The sequence below is a fragment of the Vulpes lagopus genome, chromosome 7, assembly GCF_018345385.1.
Source record: "Vulpes lagopus strain Blue_001 chromosome 7, ASM1834538v1, whole genome shotgun sequence".
In the NCBI taxonomy this organism is placed as follows: domain Eukaryota; kingdom Metazoa; phylum Chordata; class Mammalia; order Carnivora; family Canidae; genus Vulpes; species Vulpes lagopus.
This window is the reverse complement of record NC_054830.1, coordinates 65,614,856-65,638,518: the sequence shown is the minus strand read 5'-3', so window position 1 is coordinate 65,638,518 and position 23,663 is coordinate 65,614,856. Positions and strand designations below refer to the sequence as shown.

Sequence of the window (23,663 nt, the reverse complement as noted above, 5' to 3'; positions counted from 1 at the left end):
ATTTTTAAGAATGAGGGTGTGATCAGTTGTGGAAAATGCTGCTGAGAGTTCAAGTGAGACTGGGGAAGAAGGCTGACAACTGGATTTGACCAGGTGGACGAGGGTTGGCTCATCCCGAGGAGGCTGTTGATGTCCTCGGGGTAACAGCTGAGAGGGGATGAAGACTGAGAAGTAGGACTCAAGGTCCTTGGGGACTTGGGAGTCCCCAGACATACTGTCAAGGACACTGGCATGGCATGACTTTTTTAAGGTCGGGGGGGACATGCATTTTTAAGAAGTGAATTTAAGTTTTCACTTAAATTCCAGTTAACATACAGTGTAATATTAGTCCCAGGTGTGCAATGTAGTGATTCATTCCCTCCACACACCCATCACCTGGTGCTCATCACGATGGGTGCTCTCCTTGATCCCCATTACCTGTTTCACCTTCCTTCGGGTGATCAGTAGTTTGTCCTCTGTAGTTAAGAGTCTGTTTCTTGGTTTTAAGAAGTGAATTTTAATTTTTTTTTTTAAGAAGTGAATTTTTAAATTAAGTTAAAACAATATTCTGGAGTTCTAACAACGAATGAGCCTAGAGCCCAGGCGTGAAGCCCTGAGCTGCTTCCTCCTAAGGCATCAGACGCCAGAAGGCCCCAAGAGAAAGCCAGGTATCAACAATGCAGGGAGGGAGACAAAGGTGGGACTGAGGAAAAGATGGAAGGCAGAGACCTATTTTGGTGGTTGAAACAAATTCCAGAGCTCACGGTAGGGTGATTGGGAAGGGACATGGCATGGATGGGTTCAGGTCCGCAGGTGCCGGGCAGGCAACTAAGTGCAGGGAGGGAGGGCACAGGTGACTAACTGTGGTGACACGGAAGACTGCAGGGGGAGGTGTGGGTGTGAGATTCGGGTTCCAGTTCTGCTTCCCCCCTGCCTAGCGGTGTGGCGTACGGCTGAGTCAGTGCAAATAAAAATAAGGATTACCTCCCATGACTGGAAATCCCAGAGGAAGGTTGCATACTTTAGGGATTGTTTGACTCAGCAACTCAACGATGGCATCAAGGACCCAGCTACTTTCTCTCTGCCACCCCTCATATGGCGGCGGCTTCATTCTGAGACTTGTTCCATCTCACGGTCACTATGGTCACTACGTAAATATAAATTATCTATAAACATACAAGTGTGTATTTCCTTTTACACATCTAGAGAGAAAGACTCACTTTTGTTAGCATTCTCAAAGGTGAAAACGTGTCTTTTCCATCAGCCCAGCAAATCTCTCCTGGAGTCTCATTTGGGTTGAATTTGGTTAACATGTCCAATCCTGAACTAATTCCTGTGGTCTGTAAAATGCCATGTGCTGTACACTGGCTGTGGCAAAAATGACCCAGATCAGCATGTCCCCTCCCCCTTTAAAAAAAAATGAGCCCTACATTGGCTGTAGAGATTAGTTGAATGTTTGAAATATATCCAAAAAAAAAGGGGTTCAGCTTTTTATTGAACAGGTTACAGAAGAGGGTTAGTCAAAAAAGACCAAAGCCCACGTCATCATCCGACTCCTCGATTCCTGCTTCCACTCTCTTCTCCTCAGTGGGGTGGTAGTGGTGGTAGTGGGGGGATGTCCTGCTGGGGCAGGTCCACCAGCCCCTGCATTGCAGACGAGGCTCCCCATGTAGACACTGGCCGCAACCTTTGCCAGCAAGTCCGGCTGGAGAGGGTCAGCATTTATACCCGCTGCTTTAACGAGGGCCCTGATCTTATCTTTAGTGACCATCAGCTCATCATTGTGCGGGATGAGGGCCAAGTAGGTGCAGGCGAGCTCTGAGATGGAGACTATGGTGCAGGCAAGTGCTGCTGGGCCCGGGGCTGGCACCAGTCGCTGGATGAAGTGAGGGCCTCACCCCAGTGCGGCCTTAGCTTCTCTTGAAGGACGAGTCCCACAGCGCCTTTGGCCTCACTTCTGATTATCACAGTATACAAATTTGTCCAAATCTATCCACACAAGACCAGCCAAATTGGACTTTTGGTGCTTCAAGATGGCCCCTATGTCTGCTCTGCTTTTGTGCAGGCTCTTCCTTTGCTTTCACGGTTGCTCTCCTATCTTTCCTGGCTGAGAGTCTCTTCTTTCAAAAGCCAAGTTCAAATGCTTCTTTTTAAATAAAGATCCACTAACTGAAGCAATCTCTATACCCAATGTGGGGCTCGAACTCATGACCCCAATGATCGAGGGTCATATGCTCCACCGACTGGGCGGGCCAGACAACCCCCAAATGCTTATCCCAATGTAGGCTTCCGTGGCCTAGCCAGGTTCATCCTCTCACTAGGAAGGTGCAATCAGTGTTACCTCCTAGCGTGCTGGTCTCACCCGCTCTAGATTCTCAGGTTGAGGACAGTGAAGTTCTCCTCCTCCTCCTCATTCTGCATTTGCTCATTTGAAAAGAATTGTGTTAGCTGTCCATACAGAGGTGAAGAACAGCATTCAGTAAACATGGGCTGAGCTGATGCTGAACGGGACTCATGTGGGCTGGAGGGATGCTCCTAGTGGGGGCATCTGCACCAATGACTTGACATTCTCTAGGTTAATCTTCTATTCTCAGTGTAACCATATTTGCCAAAACCCTTGCCTTGGTGGGCCTTAAACTCCCAGAAAGGCTGAGTTTCTACTGCCAAAGTGAAGGAAAGACCAGAGATAACTTAATGAGACATTTTATAGATTGTTCAGGGGGGAAAAATCTCTTTGAAATTATGAAGTCATTTCAGTTTAAATTCCAGAATCATACAAAGCACTATCATTTGTATTATGATGATGATTCGTTTATTTTAGAGAAGACTGAGAGAATCTCAAGCAGATTCCATGCTGAGCGCAGAGCCCGACATGGGGCTCGATCTCACAACCCTGAGATCATGACCTGAGCCAAAACCAAGAGTCAGATTGAGCCCCCAGGCACCCTCTATCATCTGGATTACTGAGCACTGGCTTTCACAACCTTTTTTTTGCCATGACTCACAGTTTAAAAAAAAAAAAAAAACCTTTCCATCATGACCCAACTCATATATGTTCATTCATTCATTCCTTCAATAAGCAGGTCCTGGTCTCCTACTATATGCCAAATACTAGTCTAAGCAGAATACAGCCATGAACCAAGAGGAAGGGAGGGAAGGAAACACAAATCCTTGCCTCAAAGACCTTACCTACTGGTACAACATATAACAAAGTAAAACACAAACACACAGAAACAGAAGGTTAGTGAAACAAAACCATGTCATTACAACACGTCATGTACTCTCATGCTTCATATTTTTCAAAGAAAAAAAATAAGTGTTGGTCACATTCCATTAAGCCATTAAGTCGGCTTCTCACTTCAGTAACAGGTTGAAGCCTGCACACTGGTCTAGACAATTTATAAGGTAGGCAGAGTGTGTGCTGTTCCTACTTCACAGGTGAGACAGAGTGACAGGCGGAGAGCAGGGGGAAATGAGTCACCCAGTTGCGGGGAGGGGGGTGGGGCAGCAACACGGAAGCATCACCTCAGGGTTTCTGACAGCCCGTGGCATTCCCCATCACCCTCTGCAGTCTTCCCAAGGGTCTTAGTCACTACTTTTTGGAAGACCCTCACCTTTGTCTGGAGCAGCTCTTCCTGCCCTTCCAGGTAAAATCGTACCAATACTTGCAACTTGCAGGCCTGTCTAGACTGCTGTGTGCTCTGGGTGCCTCTTGTGTAGCGCTCTGTGCTCTGGCTTCCTTCATTCTTTCTGCCTCACAACAGCAGGCTCCTTCCACTGTGACCTTCTTAGGAGCAGGTCTCAGCTTTCTCATCTTCCCCAACTCCCCTCCATATGACAGTGGGGCGCCTGAGTGTCTCTGGTTGAGGTTCTGCCTTGGTTCAGGTTGTGATCCTGGGGTCCCGGGATCGAGTCCCTGCAGGGAGCCTGCTTCTCCCTCTGCTTGTGTCTCTGCCTCTCTGTCTCTCTCATGAATGAATAAAATCTTAAAAACAAAATGCATATGGAGTGGACCTGAATTTGTAAGGGACTCGCAGGAGAGGGGGTGGAGGAAGTGCTTACCAGCACTAGGGCTACAGGATTTCACAGCATCTATTTAAAAGGCGGAGAGATTAGAAAAGATACCACTGAAAAAAACATCTTTACCTAGGTTATAAAAGTCACACATTAGGTTGAGGCTTCAACAGCATAAAAAGTACACAATCCAAAAAAAACTCCTTAGCATCAGTAGATAGATTTAGAACCATGCCAGTCGGTAGGTCATGGGTTGCACAGAACAGACACTGTCAAAACAATTCAAGAAAATGAGGGGTCCTGTAGAACGCTCAAGAAGAGCGGGATGGACCTGAGGCAGGACAGGGGCAGAGGCAGCTGGGGACCTCCTCAGCAGCGGGGAGTAAGGGTGCCTTTGCTGTGACAGTGATCATTACAATGGGAACAGATGTCGCCTCACCCAAACGTGGAAAATCAGTTCAAATTCTCAAGAGGAAGAATCTAAATGGCACAGCCAAGTCCAGAATTCTCCACTCCTGCTTTAATTAGTTTGGGTTAACACGCCGTTAACCCAACCGCTATGTGATAAGTGCAAATATCTAGGGAAGAAGGAAAGAAACTCTTTGAAAAGGGAGATGAACTTCAATTAAATATTGACCCAAACTGGAATTTTAAGTTTAAATTTCATCCTACCACCAGAGATGATGGGGACTTAAGGTTAATACAAGGTCAATTACAAGTAGTTATATTAAATACTGCAACTGTGATACAGTATAAAATATAATTTCAATCCTATTAAAGGTAAAAAAAAAAGACGTAGATTTTAGCTAATTTTAGCTAAGTTTCAAGGGCACAGAAACCTATGAGTTTATATATCTATGATATATAGATATAAGGAAAATTGAGTTCCCTACCCATGGTTTTCAGACTTTGTCTAGAATTAGAGATTGTAATTCTCTAGGACTACAGTAAGGTGGGAGGACTAAGCAGCCCAGATTCTCTTAAAGGTGTGTCATGTTGAGAAACTTAACCTAACTCCTTAGAGTAATTAAATAAAAAGGGGCTCAGCTTGCCCCTTTTTAATGAGGATGTTTTTTAATTAGAACAAAAATGGACAATAAAACATGGGGATACCATATGTGGATTAACACTAAATAATAAAAGCACGTACAAATTTTAAAGCCACCATATTTCTTATAATTATTTTTAATATCATTTAGTCACATAATTTATAGTAGCATGGGTTTATAAAAGATTTTTAAGACTGGTTGGTAACTTAGTCTTGTCTTAGATTTTTTTTGAAAATGGAGAAGAAGGAAGTTACGAGTCAGAATATTTCAGGCTGACGTGTTGAATATAAATTCTACAAACAGCAAATAGGAATGTAACTTATTTAAGCCTAATTGTTCACATTTTTAAAAGCACCCTCATTTCTTTAAGGTGAAGTACTATTAATGTTCGTGAAAGTCTACTGTGGACAATGATATATTTAGTCCAATGGGGGTGGGGGGTGAATTTATGTGACCATCCAATTCAGAGTCTGATTTAGAGTCAAAAATCAAACTGTGTTCCAGAACAGTCACAAGTAGCATCATCAGTTCCTCAGGTAATATAGCTCCCAAAACTCTCATCCTTCTGGTGACTCTCCTTTTCTGCTTTGACTTACGCATGCCTTTCTTTTAAAGAAGCAAAAAGTATAAAAGTTCACCAAAATTCTGAAAGTCATAATTTGTATAGCACTAAATGATAGTAGCTTTGGCATCCGATATTAGAGTTACTTTTGTTACAAATATTTTCTTCATTCTGGGTCAAGGCGAGGTAAGACGGGAAGAATAAGATTCCCAAATGCAGAGTCTTGAGTTATGAAGTATCCAGATGAGTGTGCATGTGCATGCTAGGCAAGAGTTTAAAAAAAAAAAAAAGGCAATTAAGCTATTAAAAATCACAATTTTTCAACGAAGGTATTCAAATTACTTATCCTTTTTGAGTGCTTAAGACCAAATTAGATAAATTTAAGATATAAAAATCAGTTCTGTTGCTGCTTAATTTTGTTTTAAATACATAGGAGATGGACAGTAATAAAGTATTAATAAAGTATTTTTATTAACAAGCTGTACCAGGCACTCATTTATCAGACCCACTCTGTCCTCTGTGATTCTCTAAAGTCAATAATGAGTCAAAGGCATGAATTACTTTGTTCCTTGGAGTGGGGAGAACTTTGCAGCAAAGATCCCCCAAATCTGCTCTTGATCAACAAAGCAGGAGCTTAAGAAAGAAGGGGAATGGAGTGGGGTGGGGAAGGGAGCTGATTACTGGTGATGAAGATAACCAACATTTGGTAGAGACTGTTGGAATGTAAGTAACAGAAAACCACCAGTGACCTCCCTCTGTCACTACAGAAAGGAAGACTGTTTTTAGGTTGCCTTAAGTGAGATGATCTTTTATGTCTCTTCCAATTCTGAGATTCTAAGGTTTAAAAGCACAGGTAATGATGGCTTGTTCAAGGGTTCTGGGAATGTTAGTTAAAACTATCCAAGATCACTCTAATACTAAAACTGTTGTTCATTACTATGAAGAACAATATTTTTTAAGCAGATGGATTATCATATTCCTATGGAAGGAGTTAGTCTTTAAGCATTTTCCTGCGCAACGTGGTATGCTGACCATTGAAAAAGAAGCCAAACAACAATAAACCAGTAAGATTATCAAGGGGTATGACAGCATGACAAATTTGAAAAAAAAAAAAAAAAAAAAAGTGTAAACCGGCCAGTTCAGCTTTTAAGATCATTCTGTCCATCCCAATATCCTAAACTCTTTTGTACACAAAGCAGTCTCTTGCCAGGTACAGCATAGAATCAATCATGACTGTGTCAAAACCATAAAAGTCACTTTCATCACTGCTGTATTGGTCCTTCAAATCCTTTGGGCATGACTGAACATCAGAAAACCATTGCAATTATGTGTGGAACGTTTTTATTGATACTGCTCCACTGAAATACAAAATAGGAATTGTGCTGGCTTCCAAGGCCCAGGAAATCTCCAACAAGACAAGACTGTCAGTTACACTTTGCTCACCTGCAAAGCTGCCTTTTGTTGGGCTGCAATATGCTGCTGCTCAGCATGATCCCGGAAGTCCTTATTAAGAGAGGGTCTGGAGAGTGCAATGCTAAAATGGGAATCTTAGTTATTTGGCTGTTGAAGGTAGAAACTTCCTTACTTCTGAATTACATTTTTCATTATATATTCTTTATAGGGATAGAAAAAGGCCTTCCAGAAGAAGTCTGGTTTTTTTCCTTCTCCCACTGTTTAATTTATATGACAAAAGCCTATGTTATTTACTGGGGCTCCAAATTACCTCTATTTTTTATTATTTTTTTGATGATTTATGGTCCCCTACTTTCAAACTGATTCCAGGTACTCCAGCTTATCGTAAGGCTACATTTATGATGAAAACGGAAGCACTGAATGTTTCAAGCAGAAGGTACAGCACGCAAAAGCCCAGGGCAAAAGACCTTGGCGTATCTGAAGAAATTAAGAGCTCAACAGGACCGGAGGTCAGAGTTGAAAGGAGGTGAAGAGGGTTGGCAAAAAATGACATTGGGGTAAAAGGCAGGTACAGGGTATGAAGAGCCTTGTGAAAATAAGTTAAGAAATACAGACCTTATCCTCACAGTAAAAAGAGATACCCAGAGAGTATAAGCAGAGGAGTGACATGATCACAAGTACCACATGATGGCTCAGAAAGACCACTGCTAGGCACACAGTGCTGGTCACCTCCTCAATAACAATATATCTCCCTACTGTCTTGTAATGGAATCCAAACTTACTTCAATTATTGCTGGGCCCATGCCTCAGGGCTGGCCAGGCTCATCCCTCAAGGGATGAACTTTGATTGGTGTAAGACAATGTCATTCCCCCTGCTGGTTTCTGGTTTAGGCAAGAGAAAGATACATAATTCTGGGCAACTAGACTCAATGGGTCGTCTGCTGGAAGGCTTCTAAGGACATTCTCTGGCCTCTTAAAAAAGAAACATAGGACAGGAACCTTTCTGGCTTTGGTCTCGATAGGTGGCTCAGTGTAGGGTGAGGCAGAGACTACTGCAGTCATATTTTGACCACTAGGGAGCTGCTGACCCCCAGGGAAAGGCAGAAAGAAGAATTGGAGGGAGTCCAGAGCACTGCTCACATACTGAGCTGCTGCATGAAGCTGCACTGGAACCATCTCACCTGTATGAAGCCACTCTGGAAGCACCTGCCCGTCACACTCCTGGTTCATATACATCCTAATGCTTATCCCAATTTTCTCGATTTCCAGATTAAAACATGACACAACTGATAAATATATTCAGGAGGACTGAAGACTACAGGAAGCAGCTATAGTAATTGAGGCAAGAAACGGGAGTAGTAGGCATCAGGGCTAGGGTGGCATCAGTAGCAATGAAGAAAAATAGGCAGATTTGAGACACATTTCAAAGTATAAACATAAGAGAATGGCAAATGCTTGGAGATGGAAATGAAATGGAATAATAAACAAAGTCCATGCTTCTGACTTCGAGATCTGTGCCATTCACTGAGACTAGAAGCCCAAGAATAGTAGGTAGTTAGTCAGAGCTTGGGAAGGGAAGATGAGTTCAGCTTGGGCCATACGAAGTTTGAAATGCCTAGAGGACACAGGGGTGGAGGTGTCCAAGAGGCGATTTGGGACTTGGGAGAAAAGACTAAATGAAAGTTTCACAGCATATAAAAGGCTGTGAAAGTAGATGCAACTGGTGAAAAGATGTAAGAAGACACAACTGGATGGAAAACTGAGCTCTGAGGGGCACTGACATTCATGAGATAGGAGTGGAGAAACGTCTACAAAAGAAATCACAACTGTGTGACAGTGAATGTGTGGAAGCCAAGGAAAGAGTATTTTAGGAAGGAGGGAGTGATCAGTGGTGTCAAACAGTGCTCAGATATCTAATAAGGGAAGGATCTTGGTCTACCAGATTTTAGCTACAATGAGATTACAAGGGACTGAGGTGAGCACCTGTTCTTAGGAAAAGTGACTGCCTGGGTGGCTCAGTGGTTGAGCATTTGCCTTCAGCTCAGGGCATGATCCCGGGGTCCTGGGATCAAGTCCTGCATCTGGCTCCCCACAGGGAGGCTGCTTCTCCCTCTGCCTGTGTCTCTGCCTCTCTTTGTGTCTCTCATGAATAAGTAAGTAAAATCTTTAATAAAAAAAAAAAAAAAAGGAGGTGGGGGAAGGCAGGGTGGTGGCTAAATGTCATGTAAGAAGGCAGAAACCAAACACGATAAAGATTAAGCTACCTAAACGTTCCCTGCTTTGCAGAATGCTTAAAAAGTGGGATGTTGACAATTATATTAGTAACAAACCAAAACCACACAAAACCCTTTTCGTTTTTTTTTAAAGTAGGCTGTGGGGAACATTAAATATTCTGGTTAGAATTTAATTATTTAAGATCTAATCAATTCATCTAATTTTTTCAAATCTAACTAGGAAACAAAACATAACATGTAAATTCCAATGTGAGAGAGACAAATGTCTGCCAACCCACATGAAGTATTTTGTCCAAGACATTTTTTATATCACTAAATATAAAAACCACATTATTCTTCAATACCTCGCTCCAGGATGATTAGTTGAAGACTGGTTCTGCATTAGTAATTTTCTTTTCTCTTTGTCCAGTTCTGCCAAGATTGCAACTCTGTTTTTGTTTTGAAAACCTAAAAACCAGGGGTAGGGGGAAGAGAGACACACAGAGAGAGAAATAAAAACAACATTTTAGAGCTATTTTTAGAAACCTAGGCCATCTAGAAACCCAGACAGCAAATTCTATTCTCTAAGAAGATAAAGAACCCACTAGAGAGTAGCCCCCTAGATGGTGACACCGACCTCCTACTGCTTCCCTGCAACTTTCCCAGCACAGTCCCAGGATGGAGACAAAGTAGGATATGGACTGAGGACTTGGAAGGAACTGTAATTACCAAGGTTTTCAGGAGGAAAACAGCAACAGATATGCTCATATCCAAACAATATTTCTTTTTCTCAACTGCTTTCATTCCGAAATGACACACAGTCTTTCAAAGACCAAAGAACTGCAACTGACTACATCCAGCGATGCTGAGAGAGAAATGGATTGTAACAGACGGGGTGCAAAAGGTGTGTCCTTTATCAACTACTTAATATGGGGCTTGATTCTGATCTTCAAATTACACAAGTCTAAGGCGCAAAGTCCTGGCCAAGGACTAGTATCCAACTAGGTTTTTAAAATCTGAATTAGGGGCGCCTGGGTGGCTTAGTTGTAGGTGTCCGACTCTTGGTTTCAGCGCATGTCATAATCTCAGAGTCAGGAGATTGAGCCCCACATGTCTGACTCCACGCTCAGTGGGGAGTCTGCTTCAGTCTCTCCCTCTGTCCCTCCCCACCCTCTCCCTTGTGCCCACTCTCTCTAAAATCAATCAAATCAAATCAAATCGGAATTAAATGTCAAGATGTAAACACTGAGAGAATATAAACAAAATCCTCAAATTTCTTGCTTCTCTTGATATATTCTCAAGGGCTGGCAAGAAGGGATCTTGGGTACCTCCACAGTAAAAATTAACTAGAATGAAGAAATGATCATTACTATTTCCTCACATTACAAAGACATCGGCACTCCCTAGCTTATTATAGTCCTTTTTAGACTTGTTTATATGCCTGTGGACATTTGAGTTTGATCCCTAATTTAGAAGAAAACAAATGGAAAGATTAAAGACTGGAAAATGAACCACAATTTGAGTTCTCTGTAAAATGAAGAATGCTTTCCAGAGAAAAGTAGCACTCTCCTATTTGTATATATGGATTTGCATACACATATTTTTAAAGACTTTATTAATTTATTTGAGAGAAAACAAGCAGGGGGAGTGGCAGAGAGAGAAGGATAGGGAGAAGCAGGGTTCCTGTGGGGTAAAATGACACAGAAGGATATACATGTATTGTGTATCCAATATCAAACTCTAGCTTTTTATATCATATTATAGTTATAGGAGATGCAACCATTGAGGGAAACTTGGTAAAAAGTACCTGAGACCTCTCTAGACTGTCTTTGCAACTTCTTGCCTATTTCAAAATAAAAATTAAAAATATATGGCTCTCAAATCCCCACTGATGCTACTTTAGTCTAAGACACTCTCCTCTCTTACCTGGTTCACTGCAATAGCTTCCTATTTCTTTGCCATACATTTTTCACCTTCTCTCAGCTTCTCCCCATCAATCCATACTCTCCATTTTATTTATATTTTTTGAAGATTTTGTTTGAGAGAGAGAGAGAGAGAGAGAGAGAGAGAGAGAGTATCAGCAGGGGGAGGGGCAGAGGGAAAGGAAGACTCCTCACTGAGCAAGGAGCCTGATGTGGGGCTTGGTCCCAGGACCTGAGATCATGACCTGAGCCAAAAAGCAGATGCGTAACTGACTGAGCCACCCAGGTGCCCCCAAAGTTGTATATATTTAAAGCAAGTTACACCATTAAGTGTGTTTCTAACTCTAGGACAAGACTTTTTCCCACTTCTCAGAAGTGGCTAATGCATTCTTAGAAGATAATTAAATAGTTCCATCTTTGTAAAAATTTAGAGATACTGTAAATATAAAAAGAAAAGTCCTGAAAAGTAAATTTAAAAATCTGATAGCGTCTAAATTATGTGGTGAGCAAAATAAATAACCACACTTGAAAGTACTGATGTGCTGTTTACAGAAACATTACTCTCAAGATTAATTTGTTTGCAAGTAATATTTTAGGGTATCAGTAAAGAAACTGTATATACATAGAAATTGTATGTACAAAGCATTAAAAAGACTACATGAAGATAATTTGATCAATAATGTTCAGATAAATACAAGTACAATTGAGCTTTTCAGTGCTCTTCAATGTGTTTAAGCTTACATATGTTATTTCCAATTGTCTATCCTCTGTGAAAAGGAACCAGAGTTCTGGGCAGAGTACTAGTTGCATGTCTTAGGGTAGAAAAAAGAAAAAAAAAATCAAGAGATGGGCCTGGAACATCTTGTCAGAGAGCAAGAGGTTTTTTTTTTTTTAAACATCCAGGGTAGTGCTGAAAGAACAAAGAAGCCAATTTGAGGTTAGCCAGGCTGTCACAATTGGAACATTAAATAGAGAATAATAATTATAGCTGAATGGAACATATTGAATCTATGATACGCCATGGCTTCATAATAAGATACAAAAGGAAAAGTTAAAAATACATAAAAATATAGTTGTAAAGAGGGGTGAAAATAAGTTATTATAATAATTAGGTCATTTGTAGTAATTACAGTTAATAGGTTAGCATTAACATTTAGAGGTTTGTTTCTCCTATTAAGTACATGTCTGTTTCTGAAGTATAGCTGTATACTTTTTTGCTTAGGTACATGGAGGAAGGGGTAGATACAGGGAACTGGGGGCTAAGCCAAATAGTTCCAGAGGAGCAGGATAGGGACCAAGAATCCACAAGAGAGGTGGATTCAGCACAGGTTCTCTCTCTCTCTCTCTCTCTCTCTCTCTCTCTCTCTCTCTCTCTCTCACACACACACACCATTTAAAAAGGAGACCCAGTTGTGATGAGCATCCATGTCACACAATGACCAAGCAGAAACTGTGAGCTCTAACTGGATGAATTAGTGAAATTCCTAAAAAGAGCTAACTGTACAGACCTAATGATCCCTGACCTCTTGGGAGATGAAATGTATTAAATCATGGTAATAAAGCTACCAGAAAAGGACAATTCATAATGAAAACAGAACATGGGAGTATTTCACTTAAGGACAACTCCAGGTTGCAAGAAACTAAAAATCTATGAGACAGGCATGAGCTTAAAAAAAAATCCCATTAACTCAGCAGGTAAAGTTTAATATAGAAGGGACTCAGTGCACACCAACACAGCTTTTAAATCATCTAAGGCATAACCAAATCTTGTGTTTTGGCTGAGAATCAAACTTATCAAAAAACGCTAAATCTTGACTTACCTGAAATTTTGTTTTGTTTTGGTAGTGGTAAAATTACTGTAACCCTAGGAAGGTATGGAAAGATTACTATAATCCTGGGAAAGCACAGAAATAAGAATCTGGGAAGATCACTATCATCCCAGGAAGATATAAAAAACAAGTACAGAAAGAGTAAATTAATTAAACCAATGGGTTAATATTTTGAAATAGATTTAAGTGTACTAAATTTTGCAATCATGAAGTATTACAGTCACATTAATTATAATTCTAATTTAAACTATAAAGGAGAATTTAACTTGTTTAAGCTATAAACAATTCTAAATGTTTAAAAATTTTCAGTTTTGAAGTTACTGTGTTATATGAGTGTAGGTTTAATACACCTTTAATTAAATTATGAGCAGTGATGAGTATTTATTTCCATGTACAAGATCATGGATTCCATGGACTTTAAAGAACTCACTAAAGTATTTAAACAAGGGGTCACTGGAGTGGGCGAGCCCATAGCCTTCCCTCCCTGGTGAAGATGGGAAAATGCTTTATCACTGTATGTCATTTAGTGCTCCATACTCCCACCCAGAAGCCCAAGTTTTATCCTTATAATCTCTCCCTCTTACTACTCACATTTAACAAGTCACCTAGTCCAACAAATTTTACGTCCTCAAGTCTCTAAAATAACTTCTTTCTCAATTCCTTTTCCACAGTCTAATCAAGCAAAATTATATTCTGCATAATTTTCTAGATCTTAATGTGTATCTACATGAGGCTGAGAGCCATAAAGGCTACTTTACAGAGAAAGGGTATGGTAAGATCTCTTAGGCTTTTATTTCTGATCTTGTCTAAAGGTCCTGAAACCTATGCTTCCTTCTTGATTTAAAAAAAAAAAAAAAAAACAATATAGTATTATGTTACATGTCTGTTTGCACAAAATACTTATTATAAAACTATAAAAGTCAACAGAGAGCACTTAGGGAATAGCTTATTTCAAATTTGAAACTTAAGGCACAAACTAGGTAATCTATCTGGTTATTTGAAGTATAATGTTCTATAGTAAGATTCTCCCACCTTCAGGGTTTATACCAATGAACTCTAACTACCACATCAATAGGTAACATTTAACTAACTTTTATTACACTCACTGATTGAGTTTTTTTTTTTAAACACACACCCATCGCTTGCCATAATTTAACATTTTACTTTTACATTCTTTTGCACATATCATAGTTACATGTAACTTTTACGTTCTTAGAAGCATGAGTGTTAAAAATATTTATCTCATGTATAGTACTTAATATTCCTTTATAATTAACCTTCTAATAAAATTATCTTACAATAAAGCAGCAAACTCAAAAATATTTCTACTTTTAGAACTATAACCCTATCTCCTTTCACAATCATATATATTCTCACTTCTACATTCGTTCATAGAAACATATAACTCCCACACTTTTTTTTTTTTGTCACTAAAAACATTCCTGAGGAACAAGCATCACATCAAATCGTATTTAAAACCTACCAGCTGATTATCACTTTACATGAATAGCTCTACCACAGTTAAATAAGCACTAACTGGAATTCTTTTTATTGGAAAAAATATTCTAAAAGAATGAAAATTATTTTGTTTGATCAGTGGGGTTATGGATAATCTGCTTTCCAATTACAGTTGATAAATTGCTTTCACAACAATATTTTAAAAGACATTTAATATATTATTCAAATCTTTTCAAGTGGTTATCCTACAGGCTATATGCTCTTCACAACTATACATTAAATCAATGTATCATACTTAAGATACCCGTTTAGTATTAAAGGAAAGTCACTATGGCACTATTAGTTTAACATGTTTTAAGTTATTTATTGAATCAACATATATTTACTGTGTATCCATCGTATACAGGCACTAGATAGGTTCTAAGGATACAATGATGAGCCAAAACTTGACATGATTCTAGCTCTCATGGTTCTCAAACAGTCCAGTGAGGATAGAGATGATCAAATAATTACACCAATGAATGTATACTTAGAATCTAAGATGAGTAGTCTGAAATAAAGAAAGAAAATTCTGTAAGCATTTATAACAATATTACTGTGGGAATCAATGCTGAATAAACTTGATCTAGACTGGGAGTAGGGGGAGCAGTAAAGGCTTCCAGAGAAAGTAATGCTTGAACTGAAATCTAAAGGACAAATAAGTAAGCTCATTAGGGACTGGGGGAAAATAACACTTTCCCCTATAAAAAGAGCAGTGGTTGCAGTGTTGAGAATAGGCTAGACAAGAGGAAACAGGAGACTATGACAGTGGAACAAACTGGAGATGACAAAAGTTGTTATGGCCCAGGGAAATGGAAAGATTGGAACAGATCCAAGAGCTATTTAGGAAGTTAAATCAACAGGACACTGAAAGAGTAAATATGAAGTAAAGAATGATGAAGTAGTAGTCATGGATGGCTCCTAGATTTTCAGCTCATATAGTTAAATGGTGAATTATCCTATTTTTCTACTGCTGCTGTAACAAATTACTATAAATTTAGTCGCTTAAAACAACATAAATCTATTATCTCATGGTTCTGCAGTTTTGGGATCTTACTGGACTAACATCCAGGGCTCCATTTCTTTCTGGAGCCTCTGGTGAAGAATCTGTTTCCTTGCCTTTTCCAGTTTCTAGAAGCTGCCTGAGTTCCTTGGATCCTGGTATTCTTTCTCTGCCTTCAAACCCAGCAACACTGTATCCCTCTGACCCTTCTTCATTTCTCTCTCTGACCACAGCTAGGAAAAAAAAAAATTCCTGCTTTTCAGGATTCATGTGATTAATATGGGCCCACCTGGATAATCCAGGATAATCTTCCCATTTCAAGGCCCTTAACCTTCATCACATGTGCTGAGTTCTTTTGCCAGAGAAGGTAACATAGTCACGGGTTCTGGGGATTATGAAGTAGGGGGATCATTTTGCCTACCACACTCCCTAATGATATATATAATGTATTCAGTGGCTAAAGCTCAAACCTCATCTAGGGGGGACTGCTTGATGTCTAAGTCATAGCAGAACGAAAGAATATAACATTATTAAGTTAATGTGAGTTGATTAGTATCAATAATTAGTCCTTTTGGTATCTAGTTGATGGCAAACACTTCTTATATCTAGTAAGATCAGAAAAATTATTCAACTCTTAGCTACTTTTTGGACTTTACTGAAAACACACATCAAAGGAAAGGAATGGATCTTAATGTCCATTCAGGTGACCTCCCCGTTTTCAAGTTCTCACTCAGTCCTCAAGGACTTAGTTCTTGTAAGATACTGCCACTTTCTCTCCCCATTTCAGAGCTAGCTAAACAACATGATGAATCATCTTTACCTTCCTTTTGAACCAACTTTCCCTCATCACTCATTTTTCTTTCCTCTTACAGATAAATTCCTACACCCATTTCACAACAAGGATTTTCTGCTTAAAAACAGAAAATAGAAGTAAAATACCTAGCATATAGCGTGCTGTGTGGCAATTGCTTAATAAATACTAGTTATTATTGTCATTATCTAGCATTCTGTATTAGTTAACATTGCCAGATGCTTCTCAGCCCCATTCTGACAATTCACTCTCAGTGCATAGTTTTTTATTACAAAGAATACAACTGATTAGCATGCGGCTTTCTAGGCTACACTCACATGACAGGCCTCCCAAGGCCAGTCTGAATGGGCCTAGGGATCTCAAACTCTCTCCTAACTATATACATGATCTGAAGCTACTTTATAACCTATTCTACATCAACCTCGTTTCATCCCTATTTCAACCTGGGGCTTACAGATCATTCCTAGAACATCAGAAAAATACTGTACTCTTTGCCTTTGGAGTTAAAAATGACATGAAAAGAAAGCTAGCTTTAAAAACCTACTGCAAATTGCATCTTTGCATCCACATTTTCCTCTTTAAAAAGGTACAAACACAAGAATTTTTAATTATTTTTACACATCAGTGCAAATTTTAATTTACATCTTAATTGAGAGGTAGCATTCCTTGCTTTTCATCCTGACCATAGATGGTTTGGGGTAAGACTTGTATTTGGGCCTGAGATCAAGCAAGAGACCTCCCACCCCACTCCTACCTAGCACCCTAAAATCACAACTAAGAGCATCCAGAATAACTCCAAATCAATACTTTCCATCACCTGATCTGCAGGGCTTGTAGTTATTATTATAAACACTGAAAGATAACTAGAAAATAAGAGAATCAAAGAAAAAAATTCACAGTTCTTAGTATTTTGCCAGGTTTCTGTGTGTCTGAAATGAGGTTGGACCAATCCAACTGCCACCACATGATCATAGGACCTTAGTATTTACCAATAATGAAAGATTCTTTACATTGTACCCTGGCAAAATTCCAGTTTGACAATCTGCCTCTACATATTAAAATTCTCAGAACAGGGCAACCCCGGTGGCTCAGTGGTTTAGTGCCGCCTTCAGCCCAGGGCCTGATCCTGGAAACCCGGGATGGAGTCCCGTGTCAGGCTCCCCGCATGGAGCCTGCATGGAGCCTGCTTCTCCCTTTGCCTGTGTCTCTGCCTCTCTCTCTCATGAATAAATAAATAAAATCTAAATAAATAAAAAAATAAAATAAAATAAAATAAAATAAATAAAATAAAATAAAATAAAATTCTCAGAACATGACTTAGCAAACAAGTAGCCATTAAGAACCAACCAAATCTTCCATAGTACAATGGAAGCTAAGGAGACTTCAGTGACTGTGTGCCAAGAGCTTATGACATTTAGCAGTCCTGACTGCTACCACACTATGACAGACTAGATCTGCTCGAGGGCTCAGTGAACACAATGGGATTCTGTCTCCTACACCAGAGACATTAATTGCGATGTACAGATCAGGATTTTTTTTCCTAAGTCATGGTTCTTTCAGTTATCATTGTTAAGATAATTACACCACTTGGCATTCAGTCTCTGTACTAAGTAGTTCCTATACACGTAAAGAGTAAAGAAATAATTTAATATAGAAAATAAAATGCAATAGATCCAAATAGGTAAGAATTTTAAAATTTTCACTAGGAGTCTACAGAGCAGGATATGGACTCCCTCTGCTGGTGCCCAAGAGCAGCTCAGGACATCAACAAAATCACTGACAAAAGAACAACAAAAGCCAAAAGGCTAATCTAAATTCATTTCTATTTAGATTAGAGAATGTTTCACAGCAAATATGATATCAATCAAAGGCAACCCTAAAAATGACTGCATTTTATTGCAAATGCTATAAAAATAAATAACCAGCAAATTGCAAATCTCAATTATTGTGCTATTAGAACAAATGGATAATTTTAAATTTAGTTTTGCCTGGACTGAACTGTGGGATTTTTAGCAGCCATATTTGTCTTCCAAACTAGACGTCTCTTTGTTTTCATTTTGGCTTAGATCAAATTATTTTTCACCTGGTTAACTCTGATGAAAAGAAGAGATCAAAGATCAGAAGTCAGTGTTGGCCTGTGATTAATGCATAGAGCACACAAATGTGGTTATTTTAGAGAACAGAATAGTATTAGGTAGTTACAACTGTCACCAAGGCTAGCTTTTTACAATAGTACACTTCTATAAAACTCATGCAGCCTTTAGTGTGCCCTCAATGCAACTAATACACTAAATGAGATTTATATACAATGAAACAGCAGACTTCCAACTTCTAGTAGTAGCAGGTAGTTTGGTTACACTAACCCTGCCACAGTTTAATTATAAATTCTGGACAAAGGGCACCTGGTTGGCTCAGTGATTGAGCATCTGCCTTTGGCTCAGGTTGTGATCCTGGGGTCCTGGGATCAAGTCCCACACTGGGCTCCCCATAGGGAGCCTGCTTCTCCCTCTGCCTATGTCTCTGCTTCTCTCTCTGTGTCTCTCATGAATAAATAAAATCTTAAATAAGTAAAAAATTCCAGACAAAAGATTAAAAATTCATTATTTGAAAGCACTAGAAACTGACCAAAATCAAGCAGAAACTGCACCTACTGATATTTGTAAATTTGTGATCTTTTGTTCAATTCACAAACAGCTTGGATAGCCTCACCTTACTGGCTTTGAGGTATCAGAGGACAGTTCAGGGCTGGCAGCGTGGAGAAACCCCAGAGGGAAAGGCAGAAGGAGTAAAGCAAAGTTTTTGCTTCCTGATTAAACTACACATATGGAGACCCCAGAGGGATCCAGCAATAAAGCAGCAGCTAGAAGCTAAAAAGACTGAGCACAGATTTCAGCTACTGCCCATCACACGGAAGACAACTCTGAGTTGAAGGCTTGCATTTGCTAGAACAAAAATTACATGTCAGAGCAATACAAAAGAAGCCAGAGTCTCCACAGTGTCTTAGTCATAATATCCAGTATCCAATAACAAATCACTAAGTATAGCAAGAAAAAGGAAAATGTGACCTACACTCCAAAAAAAAAAAAAAAGCAGTCAACAGAAACCAACTCCAAGATGATTCAGATGATGCAATTAGCAGTGACAAAGGACCTGGATCTAGATTCTAAAAAGAAGAAAACCTAATGATAAAAATAAGCCAATTTTTAAAAAATGAGCAATTTAAAAAATAAGAAAAGAAAATTTATGATGGCAAGTAGTTACAAAGAAGAGCTCAACATCTGTCATCAGGGAGATGCAAGTTAATACAATGAGATGTCGCTTCACATCCTCCAAGATGGCTAAAATTAGAAGACCTAGAACATTATATAGAGAGTACCCAGAATTTTCACACATTGTCAGAGGGAATGTAAATTGGTATAGCCAGTGTGGCAAAAGGTTTGGCAGTTTTTCAAAAAGTTAATAATAAACTCAGCTATTAATCCAAATATCTACAAAAAGACATAAACAAATATTCAAAGCAGCTCCATTCACAATGGCCCACACTAAGACAACCCCCAAAGCCCCTAAACAGGAGAACCAATTAAAAAAAAAAATGGTGGTAAATACATACAGTAGAAGAGAACTCCATGATAAACAGAATGAACTCCTGACACATGGCACAACATGGATGAAACTCACACTTTAGTGAGTGAAAGAAGCTGGACACAAGAACATGCTTTATGATTACATTTATATGAAGACAAAATTAAGACAAAACTAAGGCCAAAAAAAAATCAGAACAGAAATAATAAAAATATGGGTCAAACAAGAGTTCAGAGTTGACAGGGAAAGGAAAAAAGAGGTTTGCTTCAAGTTTTGAAGCAGGACACAACTTACAGAATGGGATTTAATACTTTCTAGACATTAAATTTTATTTTTTAAAATTTGTTTTTAAATAAAGACTTCTCTAGGATGCGTCTGATTTGCTTTGCTTTAGAGAGCTTCTAAACAGAGGTGATGTGTACAAAAGTTTCTAGGGCAAATGAAGGCAAAGGCATGGATACTGCCTGGTGACAATATAACCTTAAAAGTGGCTCTGATTTCAAGTAGAAGAGAACACAGATGTCAGAGGAGGATCTGAGGTTTACAATGTGAATAATCTTAACACAGGGTAAAACATAGGATTAATAGCTATTAAGAATTTTATATATCTGATACAATGTTGGACTTCAAATACTGGGTTTTTACTTTGCTATTCATTTTTTATTGACTACAGTTAACTGCCCTACCCTAACTTTTCTATCAAAACACGTTTATTAAAAGGGGGGAAAAATCCTAGTAATAACAAGTTCCAGCATGCATTACCTTGTCCTGAAGGGTTTGCTGCCATTATCTTCTATTTTGTTTCAACTATGTTCAATGGCAACTGGTCAGCACTTTACAATTACCTGTTAAAAAAAAAAATATATATATATATATATGTGTGTGTGTGTGTGTATGTACACATATATAAAATGCATCATATTTAACAACAAACTATAAGTTTTCAGGAACAGCTAGCCTCCCTACAATAAAACGTTTTCCGTTCCTTCATCGCTTCAGAAACACACACCTGAAAAGTGGCACAGACTTAAGTCACAAATTTAGATTCTGCAAGCCCTTCAAGTATTTCATTAGAACGTTAAGGTTAAATGTTGACTTTTGCAGATGATGTTGAGATGTTGATACCAACATTTAGCATTACTGTCTTCAACATACAGCATTACTCGGTATTCACCACACACTACCAAATGAATCAGCCAATCGAGAACATCAATATGATCGATGCTAGGAAGAAAGAAAAAAAAAAAATCACTCCTTTATGGTCCTTCCTGATGCACTTAAAAAAATATATCCAGATGGGCAGCCCGGGTGGCTCAGTGGCTTAGGACCTGCCTTGGGCCCAAGGCTGATCCTGGAGACCCAGGATCGAGTCCCACGTCGGGCTCCCTGCATGGAGCCTGCTTCTCCCTCTGTGTCTCTGCCTCTCTGTGTTTCTCATGAATAAATAAATAAAATCTTTTAAAAATCCAGTAGCTACTGTGTATGCTGAAAGCTAAGAAAGAAAACGTAACGCCTGGAATTTATCAAGTACATCCTCGGCACCATACAATGCGTAAGATGCTTGAAATTATCTTACTCATCGCCGTCTTACAGATGGGGAGAGCCGTGCCCCGGGCCCCAGAAGCCAGGACGAATACTTTGGGCTGTTTCGTTTCCCAACGTCGTGGGTTTTGTATCGGGCTTTGGGGAGATCGCGAGTGGGCAAGGCCGTCCTGCTGCCCTCGGGGAGCAAGCAGTCCAGCGAGAAGACAGGCCCTCGGGCGGACGACCACCCTAACAAGTTCCACCAACGCGCTCTTTAAAAGGCGCCAACGGGGATCCCTGGGTGGCGCAGCGGTTTGGCGCCTGCCTTTGGCCCAGGGCGCGATCCTGGAGACCCGGGATCGAATCCCACGTCGGGCTCCCGGTGCATGGAGCCTGCTTCTCCCTCTGCCTGTGTCTCTGCCTCTCTCTCTATGTGACTATTATAAATAAATAAATAAAAATTAAAAAAAATAAAATAAAAGGCGCCAACGGTGCTCCGGCAGCAGCGAGGCACGGAGTCTCCCCTGGCGTGACGAGGGCGGGCTTCGGGGCAACCCGGGAAGAGCACGAGGGCTCGCAAACACCCTTGGGCGTGGAACAAAATATGCCGAGGTGCTCCCGGGTCAGAAGCACCGAGCCGAGGTGCTCCCGGGGCAGAAGCACCGGGCGAGCCGAGCCGGTGGCGACGACAGGAAACAGGGCCACCTAGCGAGGGGGAAGGTTCGGCAGGGGGGCGACAGGGCGGCACCAGCGCCCCAAGGGGTCCTTGCAGGAGGGCGTGGAGGCAGGCTGGGCGCGGGGCAGCGAGGAGGCCGAGGAGGCCGCTGCCCCGTGGCCGCAAGGACAGCGGCGGCAGGTCAGCGCCGGGGCCGCGCACTTCCGTCCCCCGGCGCCGTGGGGCGGGCCTACTTACCGGGGGCTCCAGAGCGCCCAGGCCGGTCCGCGCCGTCCGACCGCTCTCTCAAAGGGGGCGCGACCACTTAGAGACCTGCAAACAGAGCCCAACGTGCGGCTCTACAACCTTCCCGCCCCCGCTGCGCTTCCGCCTCCAGCCTGACGTACACCCGAGCGAGCGGAAGTCCCGCCTCCGGCCGGCCTCCAGCGACCGCTGCCCAATGAGAGCCGGGCTTTAACTGCTGTTTCCCTGCCCTCCCCCCGCGCCGGCCGAGGCCACTTCCTTTCCGAAGAGTGGCAGCCGAAGGGGCTCCTGGGAGATGCAGGCCGCGCGCTGGGGGGCGGGGTCCGAGAGGGGCGGGGCTAGGGGCGGGGCCGACAGCGGCTGGGTTCCTAGCGCCCTAGAGCCCTAGCTGCTCTGCTTAAGGCCGCGCGGTTCCGAGAGGAGTCGCCAGCCCTGCCAGGCCTGCGGCGATAGGAGGGTGGGAGGAGGGCCAGTCCTCACCCGCTGGGCGGGCTTCCCAGATTCCACAACCACCAGAGGGCGGCGCGCCCGCACACGTCCACAAATCCGAGGGAGGTGGGTTTTTGTTGTTGTTGTTGTTGTTTATAGTTCACACTAAGCATACAGAAATTTTTGCTACTGTGCAATAATCTGTTCAAGAAATGGCTGAGTCACAGCTCAGAACACGAGGACTCTTAGTAGGTTCACCCGATGACCTGATTCCAAAGCAGCGGATCTACATACTTACCTTGAAGGTAACAATGTATCGATGTGTGTCCCCTGTTCTGTGGTCGGCAACCTCTGTTACGCATATTTTGTAGAATTCGAACATACTTTTTTTTTTTTAAAGGTTTTATTTTTTCATGAGACACACAGGCAGAGGGAGATGCGGGCAGCCGGATGTGGGACTCAATCCTGAATCCCGGGATCACGCCCTGAGCTGAAGGCAGACGCTCAACAGCTGAGCCACCCAGGGGCCCCTGAGCATACATTATTAAAAACCGGCATTTGCTCCATGGTCAATGTTTATATTGCATAATTTTCTTATGCACGGATCTAGGCCTGAAACAGTAACACCCCCAAGCATTTATTGAGTGCCTTCTGTATGCTAGGTTCTTCTTGTGCATAAGCTCTGATCCTGTCATTTCCTGGTTTATATAGGATTTATATTTATATAATTATATATAAAACTCAGAGATGTTGAGTTACTTTATGTCAAATAACAAGCTGAGTTTCGAAGGAGTAAATGTTTGCCAGATGCTAAGGCCCAGGTTCTTAAATCTCACACATTGTCTCTGCTCTGGAGGAAGGAATTCCTCTGAGGCCCGATCTTGTTGACCTCCTTCATACGAATACAAAGTGTAACA

General features: G+C 41.0%; 1 protein-coding gene and 1 pseudogene across 1 annotated transcript; both read right to left on the bottom strand.

Moving 5' to 3' along the window:
• Positions 1 to 1,443: 1,443 nt before the first annotated feature.
• On the bottom strand, positions 1,444 to 5,642 carry LOC121495165 (annotated as a pseudogene).
• LOC121494236 (INTS3 and NABP interacting protein) lies at positions 2,769 to 22,474 on the bottom strand. Its single transcript, XM_041760452.1, has 5 exons — positions 22,312 to 22,474; positions 20,637 to 20,719; positions 9,596 to 9,698; positions 7,048 to 7,138; positions 2,769 to 5,866 (listed from the first exon to the last, which is right to left on the bottom strand). The coding sequence occupies exons 2-5, from the start codon at positions 20,659 to 20,661 to the stop codon at positions 5,771 to 5,773; spliced, it is 315 nt and encodes a 104-aa protein (XP_041616386.1). The 5' UTR covers positions 20,662 to 20,719; positions 22,312 to 22,474; the 3' UTR covers positions 2,769 to 5,770.
• Positions 22,475 to 23,663: the final 1,189 nt, after the last annotated feature.